Source organism: Bos indicus, chromosome 4 (assembly GCF_029378745.1).
Source record: "Bos indicus isolate NIAB-ARS_2022 breed Sahiwal x Tharparkar chromosome 4, NIAB-ARS_B.indTharparkar_mat_pri_1.0, whole genome shotgun sequence".
NCBI lineage: Eukaryota > Metazoa > Chordata > Mammalia > Artiodactyla > Bovidae > Bos > Bos indicus.
Genome location: NC_091763.1, coordinates 63,173,677 through 63,187,107, shown reverse-complemented (window position 1 = coordinate 63,187,107; position 13,431 = coordinate 63,173,677). Strand labels below are relative to the sequence as shown.

At 42.2% G+C, this 13,431-nt stretch overlaps 1 protein-coding gene across 1 annotated transcript in view; it reads left to right on the top strand.

Annotated features, from left to right (window-relative positions):
* BMPER (BMP binding endothelial regulator) overlaps positions 1-13,431 on the top strand; it is a 252,042-nt gene that overhangs the window by 69,815 nt on the left and 168,796 nt on the right. Inside the window, exon 6 of the mRNA XM_019958783.2 lies at positions 977-1,059. Coding sequence (XP_019814342.2) covers positions 977-1,059 — 83 coding nt within the window. The remainder of the gene's footprint in view (positions 1-976; positions 1,060-13,431) is intronic.

The following is a 13,431-nucleotide window of genomic DNA, read 5'->3' as shown; positions in this document are numbered from 1 at the left end:
GCTTTCCGCACTCTCTATCTGTGGAAAGTGACCTCAGCTATTCTGGCAAGGCAGCTGGTGAGGCAGTCCTGAGGAAGGAGGCTTTGCCGTTAGCTGACAGTCCTCCTGTGCATGGCCCATGTGGCGCAGGGTCATTGGCCAGCCTGTTCTTCTGGTCATCTGTGACATCACTTAAGAATAGAGCAGCAACCTCAGCATCTTTCTGGTAGGAGGTACCTCCTGGCTCTTGGGCCTATTTTTAACCAAACTTCTTGGGGACATCCTAGCCCCTTCAACAACACACAGGGTGGGACTGAAACCCTGTATGGTGCCTTCTGCCTTGCCTTTGTCCTTTCTCATCTTGGTGTCTGGCCCTTTGTGTGGTATGGCCAGGGGGTCGGAGCTGAGTTAGCACCCAGCACTGCCAGCTGGATGAGTTCCTTCCTCTCTCTGGGCCACGTGTTCCTTCCCTGCAGGGGCAGTGATCAGAGTCCGTGCTCTGTGGGCTCACTGAAGATAGAGTGAGGTCAGGAGTGTGAAGGGTCTGGCAGAAGCTGGCCACTTCTGGCTACTCTCCAGGTGGCAACTCTTCATGTCATTTGCTCCTAAGCTCATCCTTGACCTCTCTGGCTTGACCTTCTCTTTGCCTCTTCCAGCTCCTCTGGAATTTGGTTCCCTGGCTGTGATTGGGGTGGTGCTGGTAAGCTGCTCAGACTCTGCACAGCTCAGAACCCTGTACTGTTGCTGCTCAGGCCAACCTGACTTCCAACATTTTGTTTGCTTTCTAGCATCTTCGGGTTTCTGGGTCCATGTCGATCTTTTGTAGTCTACAGGATTTTTTTTTTTTTTACTTTGAAGCACTCTTGTCCTTTGATTGAAGACTATGCTGTACAAGTTGGGGGTGGAGGTGGGGATGGTTGCTCAGTGGCTAGAAGGATATAATTTCAAGCTGAATCAAGACTGTGGCCCTGATTCGAAACTCTGCGTTGCTTTCCAGGCTGTGTGTTTGAGGGGGTGCAGTACCAAGAAGGGGAGGAATTTCAGCCAGAAGGAGACAAGTGTACCAAGTGTTCCTGTGTTGTAAGTACTGCTTTGGATGTTCCCAGGGTATTCGTTTTGCTTAATTGTGCCTTCAGCTCACCAACTCCAGGCCTAAGTCTCTTTATAGTCTCTCCTCTCCCTCCTGATGTGGAACCAAGGACAAAGCTCAGCACTCTGAGGTGGGTGTCTCAGCCTTGGCAGTGTTAATATTCTGGGCTGGATAGTTCACAGGTAGCAGCTGTTCTGTGCCTTGTAGGATGTTTAGCAGGATCCCTGGTCTCTACCCATTGGATTTTAGGAGCACTCACCCTCTCAGTTGTGACCAGCAACGGTGTCTGCCGACATTGCCACATGTGTCCTGGAGAACATGATCAGTCCTGATTGAGAACCACTGGTCTAAAGAGTGAGGGAGAGGGGTTGATTTCCCTTCACCTGCCTTCTTTGGGCAGGCATGGATTCTCCATTCTTTGGGCCAGAGAAACTTCTTGCTTAGGCAGCTGTTGAGTTCTTTAGTGCGGTCGAATGGGAAGCAGATGGAGATAAATGTAGCTTGCTTTGGAGAGAAGCTGATTTGAGGATTGGTCAATTATGCTGAGGAAAATGGACAGGAGGAAATGACCCCTAAACCAGGGATTCAGGGCAGAGAAGGGATTAGTGAGACAAAGCTGTAGACTTGCCTTTCTAAGCACTATTGATTTGTAATTCACAGACTAAGGATATCCTCATAGTGCTTAGGAATGAAAAAGGAACTTGGCATATGTTATAGTTTTAAAGGGATATTTTTTATTAATGTATTTTAAATTTGGAGGAAAATCATTGGTGATGGTGGTGGTATTGATGATGATGGGGACTCTAGTCTTAACCAGCTGCTCCAAGTTATTTACAGTAGGGAGTTAGTACAACCATATATTTTTTAAGCTTTTAATCTTTTGCAGTAAAGAACACACAGTACTCATCTCAGAATATAAAAAAAAACAATATATGGGGAACTTCAGCATCCTAACTTCACCAAAGCAGAATCATGTGTGGATCATCATAAATCATAGTATTTGTCATTTCTCTACATGTTTTTCCCAAAATATTTCCTCTTTCCTATAGCACACATACACATACAACTTAGAGAATCCAGATTAAAGTAAGCATGACCAAGGGTTATAGTTTTTGCAAGGGGAAGAAGGACAGGAAGGAGAGAGAAGGAAGGAGACACAGGATATTTATATCTATACCTATAGATAGATAGTATTTATATCTATAGTTAGATAGATATTTATATCTATACCTGTAGATAGATACAGATGTAGATATAGATATAAAAATAAATATGTAATATAAGGTATATGTACATTATATACCATGTGTGTATAAATATAAATATGTAATATAAGGTATAGAAAATACCTTGTAGGAATATATAAAAACACAAAACTAGCTAATTAATGAAGATGAACATGATTTTTCATATTCAGACTCAACTTCCATGTTTTTCCTTTCTTGCTAATTATGACTAAATAGCTCTTTGTTTTTGTAATAATTTCTATTTGCCACTAAATACTGCCCATTTCACACTTCTATTTCTTCCACACTGGTAGCTGTAAAGGTTTCTGATAATTAAATTATTTTCATCTCATTCTTTTGGGTAGATTGAGGAAAAGCAAGGCAAACTTCAGTAGAAAACTTTAAATCTGCACCTGAATGAATTATTGTTTCCATAAAGGTGGGCCAAGTTTAGGCAACTGAGCCTCCCTGGGGAGAAAATTTAGAAGGTGGCAGGGAGCATGGGAGGCTTCTGCAGTTTCGCCAATGACAGTTACACAAAGCTATCCGATGTTGGGAATGGAAATGAGTTTAGAGATTATATGTAAAGGGTCATATACTCATGCACTCAAGGTCTTCAGACTTTGTGTGTTTATAAAGACACTGCATGATCAATGAAATACACCGGCGGGCCAAATTCAGGCCCCTGCAAGTACTGCTTTTATTTTCAGTTGAAGAAAGAAAAATCCAAAGAAGTAGTTGCTTGCCCAGGCTTTCCTTCTCATGAGTTCCTCCAGATCTATATTCTATATCATTTTCTATATCCCTATATATTCTAATCTCCTACATTTCTGTATTCCTAATCCTGTGTTCTTTCTAGTTCTCCATGTTACCCTTGGCACATAAGGGGCAGCTAATGGCGTCGACTGTCCCTGGTGTCAGCCTGTCAGTTGATAAGGGAAGGAGAGGAGGAGATGGAGCTCTTGCTTGGGGACAGGACATTTATGAGTTGGCTTGGGTATAGGTAGAGTCAAAAGAGCCGTTTTTCTTTTTGTGAATACAAAAGTTTGAGGCATAAGCTTTCTTTTTTGCAGCTTGTTATGAAAGTAATTTGGTTTTTAATATGCTTTTATTTTGCTATCTTTTGATGTAGTATGCTAAAAAAAAGTAAGAGAGAGAGAGAGAGGCAATGTCTTGGCAGCAGATGGCCCTGTCCTGAGACTGGCAACTGGACAGATGTTTGCTTTAGAAGGCAATATTGCAAATGTGCAGCCTGGCCCTGGCCCCATGAGACTCAGAGTATGAAGGTTCTCTCTGGCCATGGGCTTGGACACCTTGCTGTGGACAGTGCTGGGAGTGAGGGGGTGAAACTGGACAAGGGCTTCGGACAGGACCTGTGCGAGGCTGGGTGGTCCACTGAGGAGGTTATAGGAAGGGTATGCCCCTGGAAGCTGCAGATCCCTCGGTTTAAAAAGAAGACTATGTATAATTACCTGCTATGCTTTGGTAAAAAGGAAAACAATGGTACTATAAATAGAGAGATGGAAACACATCGATGCATTTGGGTGTATATGTGGTATTTGTGTGCATTTATATTTGCATGCATAAATGTCTGTATCTATGGGCGTATCTCTCCACATGCACATATCCACGTCTATATAAGCATGCCTATAAATATAAATACAGACCCACATTTACATGTCTAACTTTGGATTCTCCCAGAAACAGACCCTGCAGCAAAGGTTGGGGTGTAGGGAGTCTCATGGGAGATGGAGGATACTGGCCAAGGAGAGCAGAGATGAGATCAGAAGCGGGAGGCAACTAGCTGAGGTATGTGACCAAGCGTGGATCACCATGCCTGACCAGAGTTCACCCCTGCCGGCAGACTTGAGAAGCCAAAGGAATTCATGCCTCAGAATTTCCTGCCTGACAGTGAGAGAGATGAGTTATGGTTCCACCACTTCCCATCTGCTCCAGTGGGGGAGTTGATTTGGTACCCTTTTGAGCTGCCTCTCAGGTGGCAAAGTGGCCTCTAAGAGAAAGAATGCAGGGCAGCTGACGTCTGGCATGTGCACTCAGGTTTGCGAGTGCAAAGAGGTGGGTTGGGCCGCAGCAGTTGGCTACAACATATATGTGTGTGTACACAGGTACATGTATGTATGCACACAGGCACAGACATTACTATTTTAGTATCTCTGAATATGTATGCGTATAGGTACATACGCATGCCATCTGTCCCTGAATTACGAGTTTTTTCCCTAAACCCATTACTTCCTTATGCCTCGCATTCTTTGCTCATGTCTCCACCCCTGTTTGGAATACCTTTCTTATCCTTCTTCACCTGGTCAGTGCTTGGCCTTTCAAAGTTTGTTATCATCACCCACGGCAGCTCCCTGACCACTCCATGCCTCTAGGCAGAAGCAGAAAAAACTGTTTTCTCATTTGTATTCCTGAGGCTTAGGGCTCTCCCTGGCTGGCTGACTTGCCATCTGTCCCTCCCTCCTTCCCTCATGTGCAGACACACGCACACACAATACACACATGCACACACTTCCCGGTGAGCCCTTGCCCCACTGTAGCGTGATTACCAGAGCATTTTCCTGTTCTGTGTTAGGCCGTGTCCTCCATAAGGGAGGGAGGTGTGTCTTCTGATGCTCATCTTGCTAACCTCTGAGCTTAGCCATATGGGTGCTCAGTGATGCTAGCTAGCAATCTTCACCTGCTTTCATATTGCTACCTCGTAATGGTGTACACTAAACCAGTAATCTCTTTCCTTCCAAACTGTGACAGTTCTGTCCTTTAAAGCTGGCCAGCTCCTTCTTGCCTGAGAGAACGTGTGTGTGTGTGTGTGTGTGTTAGTCACTCAGTTGTGTCTGACTCTTTGTGACCCCATGGACTGTAGCCCACCAGGCTGCTCCTCTGTCCATGGGATTCTCCAGGCAAGAACACTGGAGTAGGTTGCCATTGCCTTCTCCAGAGGATCTTCCCAATCCAGGGATTGAAGCAGAATCTCCTGCACTGCTGGCAGATTCTTACTGTCTGAAGCTCTTTAGAGAATAGCTATTGTTAGATAAATATCCTAGTCCTGTTAGGTTACTGTTTGCCTTGGAGCACACCCCATAATGTGTAAAACATCTCTAGTGTATATTACCCATCTCTGATGGATGAGTTGCCAGCTCTTGAAGTAAATATTGTACACCATGAAAATTGTATTTTACATCCAGCCTCCTTTGTTACATTCTCCAAATTTGTGAAAATCTGTCTACCCATGTTTTTCGGATGTGGTGACAAAAGCAGACCACCAGAAAGACACTCCTTCTGACTGAGACGGATTCCTTGGGTAATGGAACAAATGCCTCACACATGGTTTCTCATCCTTGCTTCAGGTCAGGACAGTATACACAGCATTCCAGACAGCTGAGAACATGCTAATGTTTGACGATATCTGGAGAGGATTTCACAACCTCTCGCTCTTACCCATTTCAGAAGCAGAGCATCTCACATTTTTCGGTGTGAGTAGCATTATGATTCATGTAGAAAATGCAGTGCTTCACTATCACTTGTGAAACTGTGTCATCCCCATGTTCCCGCTATACATAAATGACCGAGCCAAGAGTTACTCCTCTAGAGAGCTGGTACTTGTCAGGGAAGTGGACATTTGAGTTCCTTGAGCTGTTCCTTAGAGTCATCTAAGTCATAGCAGAGTGCATTCCTCATGGTGTGTGTTCATTTTAAAAATGAAAGAAGATTCTTTCCTAAGACAGAAGCAAAGAGTAGTTTATAGAGTATATTGAACATTCATCTGAGCTTGAGTCTTCATGATCTGCCTAACTGAACAAGAGCTTCCATCCTGGCTCAGCAGTAAAGAATCCTCCTGCAATGCAGGAGTTGCGGATTCGATACCTGGGATGGGAAGATCCCCTGGAGGAGGAAATGGCAACCCACTCCAGTATTCTTGCCTAGGAAATCCCATGGACAGAGAATCCTGGTGGGCTACAGTCCATGGGGTCGCAAAGAGTGGACACAACTGAGCGACTAAGCGCCAACAAACTGAACAGCAAACAGTTCACTGTGCCATTGTTCAGTCAAATGTTCAGCCTGGTGGCAGTTGGTACAGATATTTCTGGAAGACCTGATGTCTTCAGGCGTGTAAGGCTAAAGGCCAGGGTGCCAACGAGAGGTGTTTGTATTCTGTTTTACCAAACTATTTTAAGAATCCTATGGGCTCTATGTTCTTGGAAATCACTTACTGAAGTAGGGAAGCCCACAGAGCTGTAGGACGCTCTAAAAAAGTGGCAAGTCCTCAGTCTGCAAAACCAGCCAGATTAACAGGCCAAGATCAATTACTTTTGCTGACAAAGGTGTATTAAGTTCTGAGGATTTTTACTAATAAACATGGCTTGTTAATGGTCTGTCTGTGATGAAGGAGCTGAACTTTATTGGCTCTTAGAAGCCCCGGAGTCCATAAACACCTTTGCTCTCACTTGTACTTTAGATACTGCAAAGTGCTGTCTCTCAGGGAAAATGAAACTCCCAGCAAGGTTATTTGGGGAGAACAAAGGAAATGGAGATCTTTGTGGTTCCCATTCCTCTGAGACCAGATTCCTTAAGATGCTCTGCACAGCCTGGCATGGTCCAACCTCTGCCAGGTTCTCTGGCCTCATCATTGACCCTTCCTCGTTCTCTCTGCTCTGGCGTCTGGGCAGATCCTCCGGATCCTCACTACACAAAGTGTGCACCTGACCAGCCGTATTGACCTCACCTGAGAGCTTGCTGGAAATGCAGAAGTTTGGACCCTACTGCAGGTCCAGAATTGAAATCTACAGTTTGGCAAGATTTTCAGAAAATTCATTTTCCAAATAAAGTTTGAGGAGCTCTGGTCTAACAGCTCTTGGCCTTTCCCTGGGCTGCTTTTTCTTTCTTCTCTCCACTTTGCTCCATGTTTTGATACCCCATGCCTAGTTAACACCACTTATCCTGTGCTTGGAGGCTCAAACATTCCTTCTTTCCAGAAGCTTGTGTGACTCCCAAGACTAGATCGGGTACTATTGCTAAACCCTGTAGAGCAGCCCATACTTTACTTCCTAAACATTTAAAAGGATTCCTAATTAGATATTTTTGTGTGTAATGATTTTATTTAACTCTTTGAGGGTAAAGTGTTCAGTCATGTCCAACTCTTTGCAACCCCATGGACTGTAGCCCACCAGGTTCCTCCATCCATGGAATTCTCCAGGCAAGAATACTGGAGTGAGTAGCCATTCCCTTCTCCAGCAGATCTTCCTGACCCAATGGTAACTCTTGTATCTTCGGTGCTTGGTGCATAATGGATATTCATACTAATTGCTGAATTCAAGAATGAATGAGTGTTGACTTTGATTTTGATTTCTTTCCCTACTGCCTCTTTCCCCTCTCTGCTGTTTCATATTCCACTGTACGTTTTGTCTTTTCCATTTCTGAAAGGAAGATGGATGTATTTGCAGCCGCTGTAGTACTTAATATAAATTGCTTTGTATGTAATGTGGATGACTTCCCTAAGGATGTCTTGCTTGAAAAGTGTTGCCTCAGTCTCAAAGATTTCCACTACTCATGGCAACAGAAAGATGCAGTGGTCGGAAGCACTGGCCAATGACTGGGGCTACTCGCTGTGGCAGAGCTTGGAAAGGAAAGCATAATTCTCCATCCTCAGAGCTGACTTTGCCCTGAAATATGGGAGATGTGTCTGACCTCTCCCCACTCCAGTCTATCCAGCTTCAGATTGTACTTCCCTGTAATAGGACGCAGTGTGATAGCTTGTCATTTTCCTGGTCACATGATGCCATGGCAATCCAAGTTACTTATTCCCAGCCACGGCACTGCTCCTCTGACATGGGAACTTGGGACCCTTGATGCCTGAGTCCTCTCACATGGACTCTGCTTTACTCTTGGTAATATGTGCAATTTGGCGCATTTTAGTGATAGGCTGTCATTGTGTCTTCCCTGTCCCTGGGGAGAAATTTGGCTACATTTGGGCAATAAATTGGAGAATTGAGCAATTATTGAGTGAATTAGATCAATGTGGGCAGTTTCTCTAAGCAGTGTGGGCCAAAAACCCTCAGAGTAGTTTTCAAAACTAGTTTGAAATGTTGATGTAATTGCTGCAGTGTTCCATGTTGCATTGTGGTTGTACCATCACTCTGAGGATAAAAAGATCCTGGCTTTGAACAGTCAATTTAAAAAAGAAAAGGCTTTTCTTTAAGGGCTGGATAGCACTTGCCACTAAAAGGGGCCTCAATTTGCTTAGTAAAGTGGCTGGTTCTGCCTGCTTTTGGCTAGACCATGAGGTCCTGAATCATGGGGTTTTATGTTAGGATGAATCTGAGCAATTGTGGTTTCTCTGTCAACCTTCTATTAGAGGGTCTATTTAATGCCATTCTCTTCAGGGTGACTACATAAATGTACAGCTATTGTTATAGGGGTGTCAAATTCTTGCTTATTGAAAATAATACCAAAGTAAGGCAGAGCTAAGGATATTGCTTACTGTGGTCATCAATGATTGCCTTGACAGAGCCTTAAAATATTATTTTAGAAGGAAGAGGACAAAGATAGGATATTTGTGAGGTTCTTTGGGGTGAGGGAGGCTGAATTAAGGTGAGTTTTTTAACATAAGGACTTGACTTGGATTGGGCAATTTTCATGATATACTATATCATGATATACATATTGGTGGAAACTATGAGGTGAGCTTCATGGCTTGGCCTAAAGAGTTCATGAGCCTGGTTGAGTTATCTGTGTTACTAATACTTTCAGTAAATTCCTTCTGAAAGCAACAAGAGGCTCAATTTTTTTGATGTTAAAAAGATTGAAATACTGTTGTATATTTTAAATCCTATTTCAACCCTGTCTCATGTATTTTCAGGCCAACACTTGAATTTTAATCCCCATACATGTCTTATTTTTTTGTGGTTTCTAAGGTTCCTAATGTTTATTTCTTTATATACTTTATAGTTGAAGCTTCTTGCAAAATTATTTTTCTACATTGGGAGCCACCATCTGAAAAATGAGCCTAATAGGGTAAAGAGTTAGAAAGGAAATTTCTTGTGTGACATTTGAGCATTTATAGGAAAACACATAGTTTGAAAGAGATGAGCAAATGATTTATTTATAGAGGAATTACTGATACTAACAGCTACTTCTACTGAGTGTATACTCTGTGCCAGATATATATAGTGCTTTAATGTTCATTTTCAAGATAGTCCTATATATCTAGGGGGATTAGCCCCATTTTTTTGGTGAAGAAGTTGAGATTTGAGAAGTTTAATCGCTTGCCTAAGGTCAAAAAGTTAATAAGAATTGAAATCCTGAACTATGTGATTATAGTCACATGTTATTTCTATCCCATCTACCAACCCCGCCCCCCCACCAAACCCGTGTCATTTTGAGATACCCAATGTATGGTTTTTTGTAGACATTTGAAAGTGGGACATGCCATCTGAATCTATGGAATGAAGAGCAACCAGATATTTCGAGGGAGAGATAATTCCGCCTTGAGCGTTCAGCCTAAGTATGTCACAGTGATGGCAGAGTGAATGACGAACATGTATCTGCTACCCTCACATCAGTTGGAGAATGGAGACAATGTGATCTATAGTGTATCTGTTTGCCAAGAAATTATGAATACACAAAGAGAATGTGTTTGTTGCTGGGATAGAGCTATGCTCAGTGCCTCTGCTTCCAAAGATGATAGAAATAAATGTTTATCTGGTGGGTCCTATCTGTTCCTTATAATAGTCACTGACGGAGTTTAATCATCAATTTTGGATAGCCTTCTTATCCATGTAAGAAGCAGATGCATTTGGAAATTTAAGTGAATTTCAGAATGGGTATTGATAGTTGGGAGAAAAACGTGTAGCTCAGATGGCAAAGAATCTGCCTGCAATCCAGAAGACTCAGGTTCTATCCCTGAGTTGGGAAAATCCTGTAGAGAAGGGAATGGCAACCCATTCCAGTATTATTGCCTGGAGAATTCCATGGAGAGAGGAGCCTGGGGGTTATAGTCTACAGGGTCGCAAAGAGTTGGGCGTGACAGTGATTAACACTTTCGCTTTTTCTCTTTCCTGGTGGCTCAGATGGCCACGTGGCACTAGTGGTAAAGAAGCCGCCTGCCAGTGCAAGAGATGCAGATTTGATCCCTGGGTCAGAAAGATCCCCTGGAGGAGAGCTTGACAACTCCCTCCAGTATTCTTGCCTGGAGAATCCCATGGACAGAAAAGCCTGGAGGGCTACAGTCCATAGGGCCGTAGAGTCAGACACGACTGAAGAGACTTAGCAGCAGCAACAGTAGCATGCATGCAGAAAAACAAGCTCCATTGATTAAATCTCATCCCATTATATCCTTGTTAAGATCATTCCTTGTAATTTTTTCCTCTTTCTTTTATTCTTTCAAGATGTGTCACACAATGAACGCCTTTCATGTCTGAAAAGTCCCAGGAAAAATACTGATTTTACTAAAGAGTGAAGAACTTTCCAACTATTCCTTCATTTTTTCTTGTATCTTTTCATCCATCTCTTGTCTCTATGCCAGCTAGTCATCTACTAATTTAACAAAGATTGAGTGCCTGCTTTGTGTTAGATCCTGTGTTAGGTATTGAGTGTTCAGAGATGAAGAGGATTTCACTTTTTCTTTCCAGGTAACTCAATCTATTGACTTGGGCATAAATCAAGCCATACTGTAACATTTTTTGTGTGTGCCACATAAAAGATAATAATATTATATATGATAATATATCCCAAGTATAAAATATTTTTAAAAGTCCAGATATATTGAAGAGTAGAAGTAATTGTACAACTCAAGAAAACCAGTTTACATGATTTGACATATTTCCTTCCAACTTTTTTTCTCTATATTTTCATATAGTTAAATAACTAGATCACATTGTATATTTTGCATCCTGGTTATTTTCATTTAACTTTATATTATGAACATATCTTTATTTCATTAAGAAGTCATTTAAAATAATTTTCATAGCTGCATAATATTTTGTCAGTATGTGCTCAATCGCTCAGTCATGTCTGACTCTTTGTGACCCCATGGACTGTAGACTGCCAGGCTCCTCTGTCCATGGGATTTTCCAGGCAAGAATACTGGAGTAAGTCGCCATTTCCTTCTCCAGTGGATCTTCCTGACCCATGGACTGAACTCACATCTTCTACATTAGTGGCAGATTCTTTACCACTGAGCCATCTGGGAGCCCTCCTTTAGGCTACTCACGTTCAATGCTGTTACCAGAGCAGCTATACTCTGTTTTGCATCTCCTTGCTTCTGTCATTGTTCCCTGCTGTTGAACTTTAAAAACAACGTCTACTAATTGAGGATTCATTTCAAACTTACCATCTATCTCTAGATAAATTTTTAATCTTTAGTGTGCTTTGCCTGATGAAGTTCGTATTTATCATCCTTATATTCTCAGGGGCCTCAGGGTCTGTATTTGTGTAGCTCCTATAAACTTGATAAATCCTTTCTAGAAACTCTGGTGGCTCCTCAGTTGGTTTTTGTTCTATCTCCTGGATTTTGTTTAAGCTCTTTTGTCTAGGTACCCCCTTGGGTTTTCTCTCAGACCTCCACACCATAAGGTGGCAGTCCTCTGACTCCTTTTTCTTCTGATGCAATAGCATAAGTGTTTCTACATATGGTATCTCATCTCTTTTCCCTGCTCTTTTGCAAAACACTTCTAACTGTGAGATGGCATAATAGTTGAGTGAGCCATTTAGGGGCCGTTGCTCTTCTGATCCTAACATGTGTTGGGTCCACACACTATTACAAGAGCATAGTCATAGGCTCACGATTGTATTTTTCCCATTTATCCAATATATGCCCCAAAAGGCTCTCCTTTGAGACAGATGGAGTAGTTCCCATTGATAGATGGAATACTTCTCATTTTTAAAAGTATGACCATACCACAACACAAAAGATGTGTACAAATTCCAGTGTAAAAAATTCCTCAAAAATATTGCAACATTGATACACCAACAGATTGGGGCCCAACTCCCAAACTTACACTACAAACCAAAGAACTAATTCCAACTAGGATAGGCTTATCCCCACATGAACTAGTTCCGCAGTGAACCAGTTCCAGCTCAAGTACGGTCCAGCAATTCCCTTCCCTAACAGGGTCCCCCAACAGAACTAGCTTATCGCCTAAAGGAAAAGGCACAAACTGAGGGGGAAATGTGTTCCCAGTGTGCACACCGGAGTGACTTGCCCGTCAAATTGAATCCATTGACAGGTAGTTTGTCAGTATACTATGATTTATTTAATCATTTTTTCTGGAATTAAAAATTAACATTGTTTTCAGTTTTCGCTATTATGAATAATGTAACAAATGTCTTTGAAAACTAATCTTTCCTTAAACTAAGCTCATAGAAGTTTAATTAGTGGATCAAGAATACATTTTAAGATATGTATGTGAGTGTTGTTAAAATACCTCATATAAATGATGTCCTAATTTCCACTCCAGTCAACAGTACCTAGGTGTATATTTTCCTTACCGAAGCTATTTTTCCATCTGAGCATCTTGATTTCATTAACATTTGACTTCTGAAACTGAGCATCTTTCATATGTTTATTGGCCGATTGCATTTTTTTCTGTAAATTGTGTGTTTTTCTCATTTTTCTGTTGAGTGGTTAAAGTTCTACCGAAGTTTATGTGTGTATGAAGGATGGTAGTCTTCTGCTGTTTATATTAAGATGTGTTTTTAAAAACACTGAAAAAGTGCTGGATGTGTAGTTTGATCTTTGTGTGTATACTGCATGTTGGATAATGTTAGATTTTGCTGAAATCCCGTGTCTTCTTCCAGTCTTTTCCCCTCAAATCTTGATCCAAACATATTAACCAAGAAAAAAGTGAGTCAGTGTTGTCAGGTCCACAATTTAATTTGTCCAAGACTTTTCTTTGCTTAAACTTCTCTTTTCCCATCCCTGACTTCATTGTGAGAGTGACTTGGACCTGCCCCCACACTCAAGGGAAGTTATTCTTTGAGTTTCCACAGTGCCTCTTCCCTTGCCTGTGGCTCTAGAGCCTCCCATCTCTCTGTCTTCTCAAGCTTCTCTTTCTTGGCTCAGTGAGAAGGGTCCCTCCTGCTTTCCAGACCTGACCTTCCACTAGGGCTCTGGCTCCCATC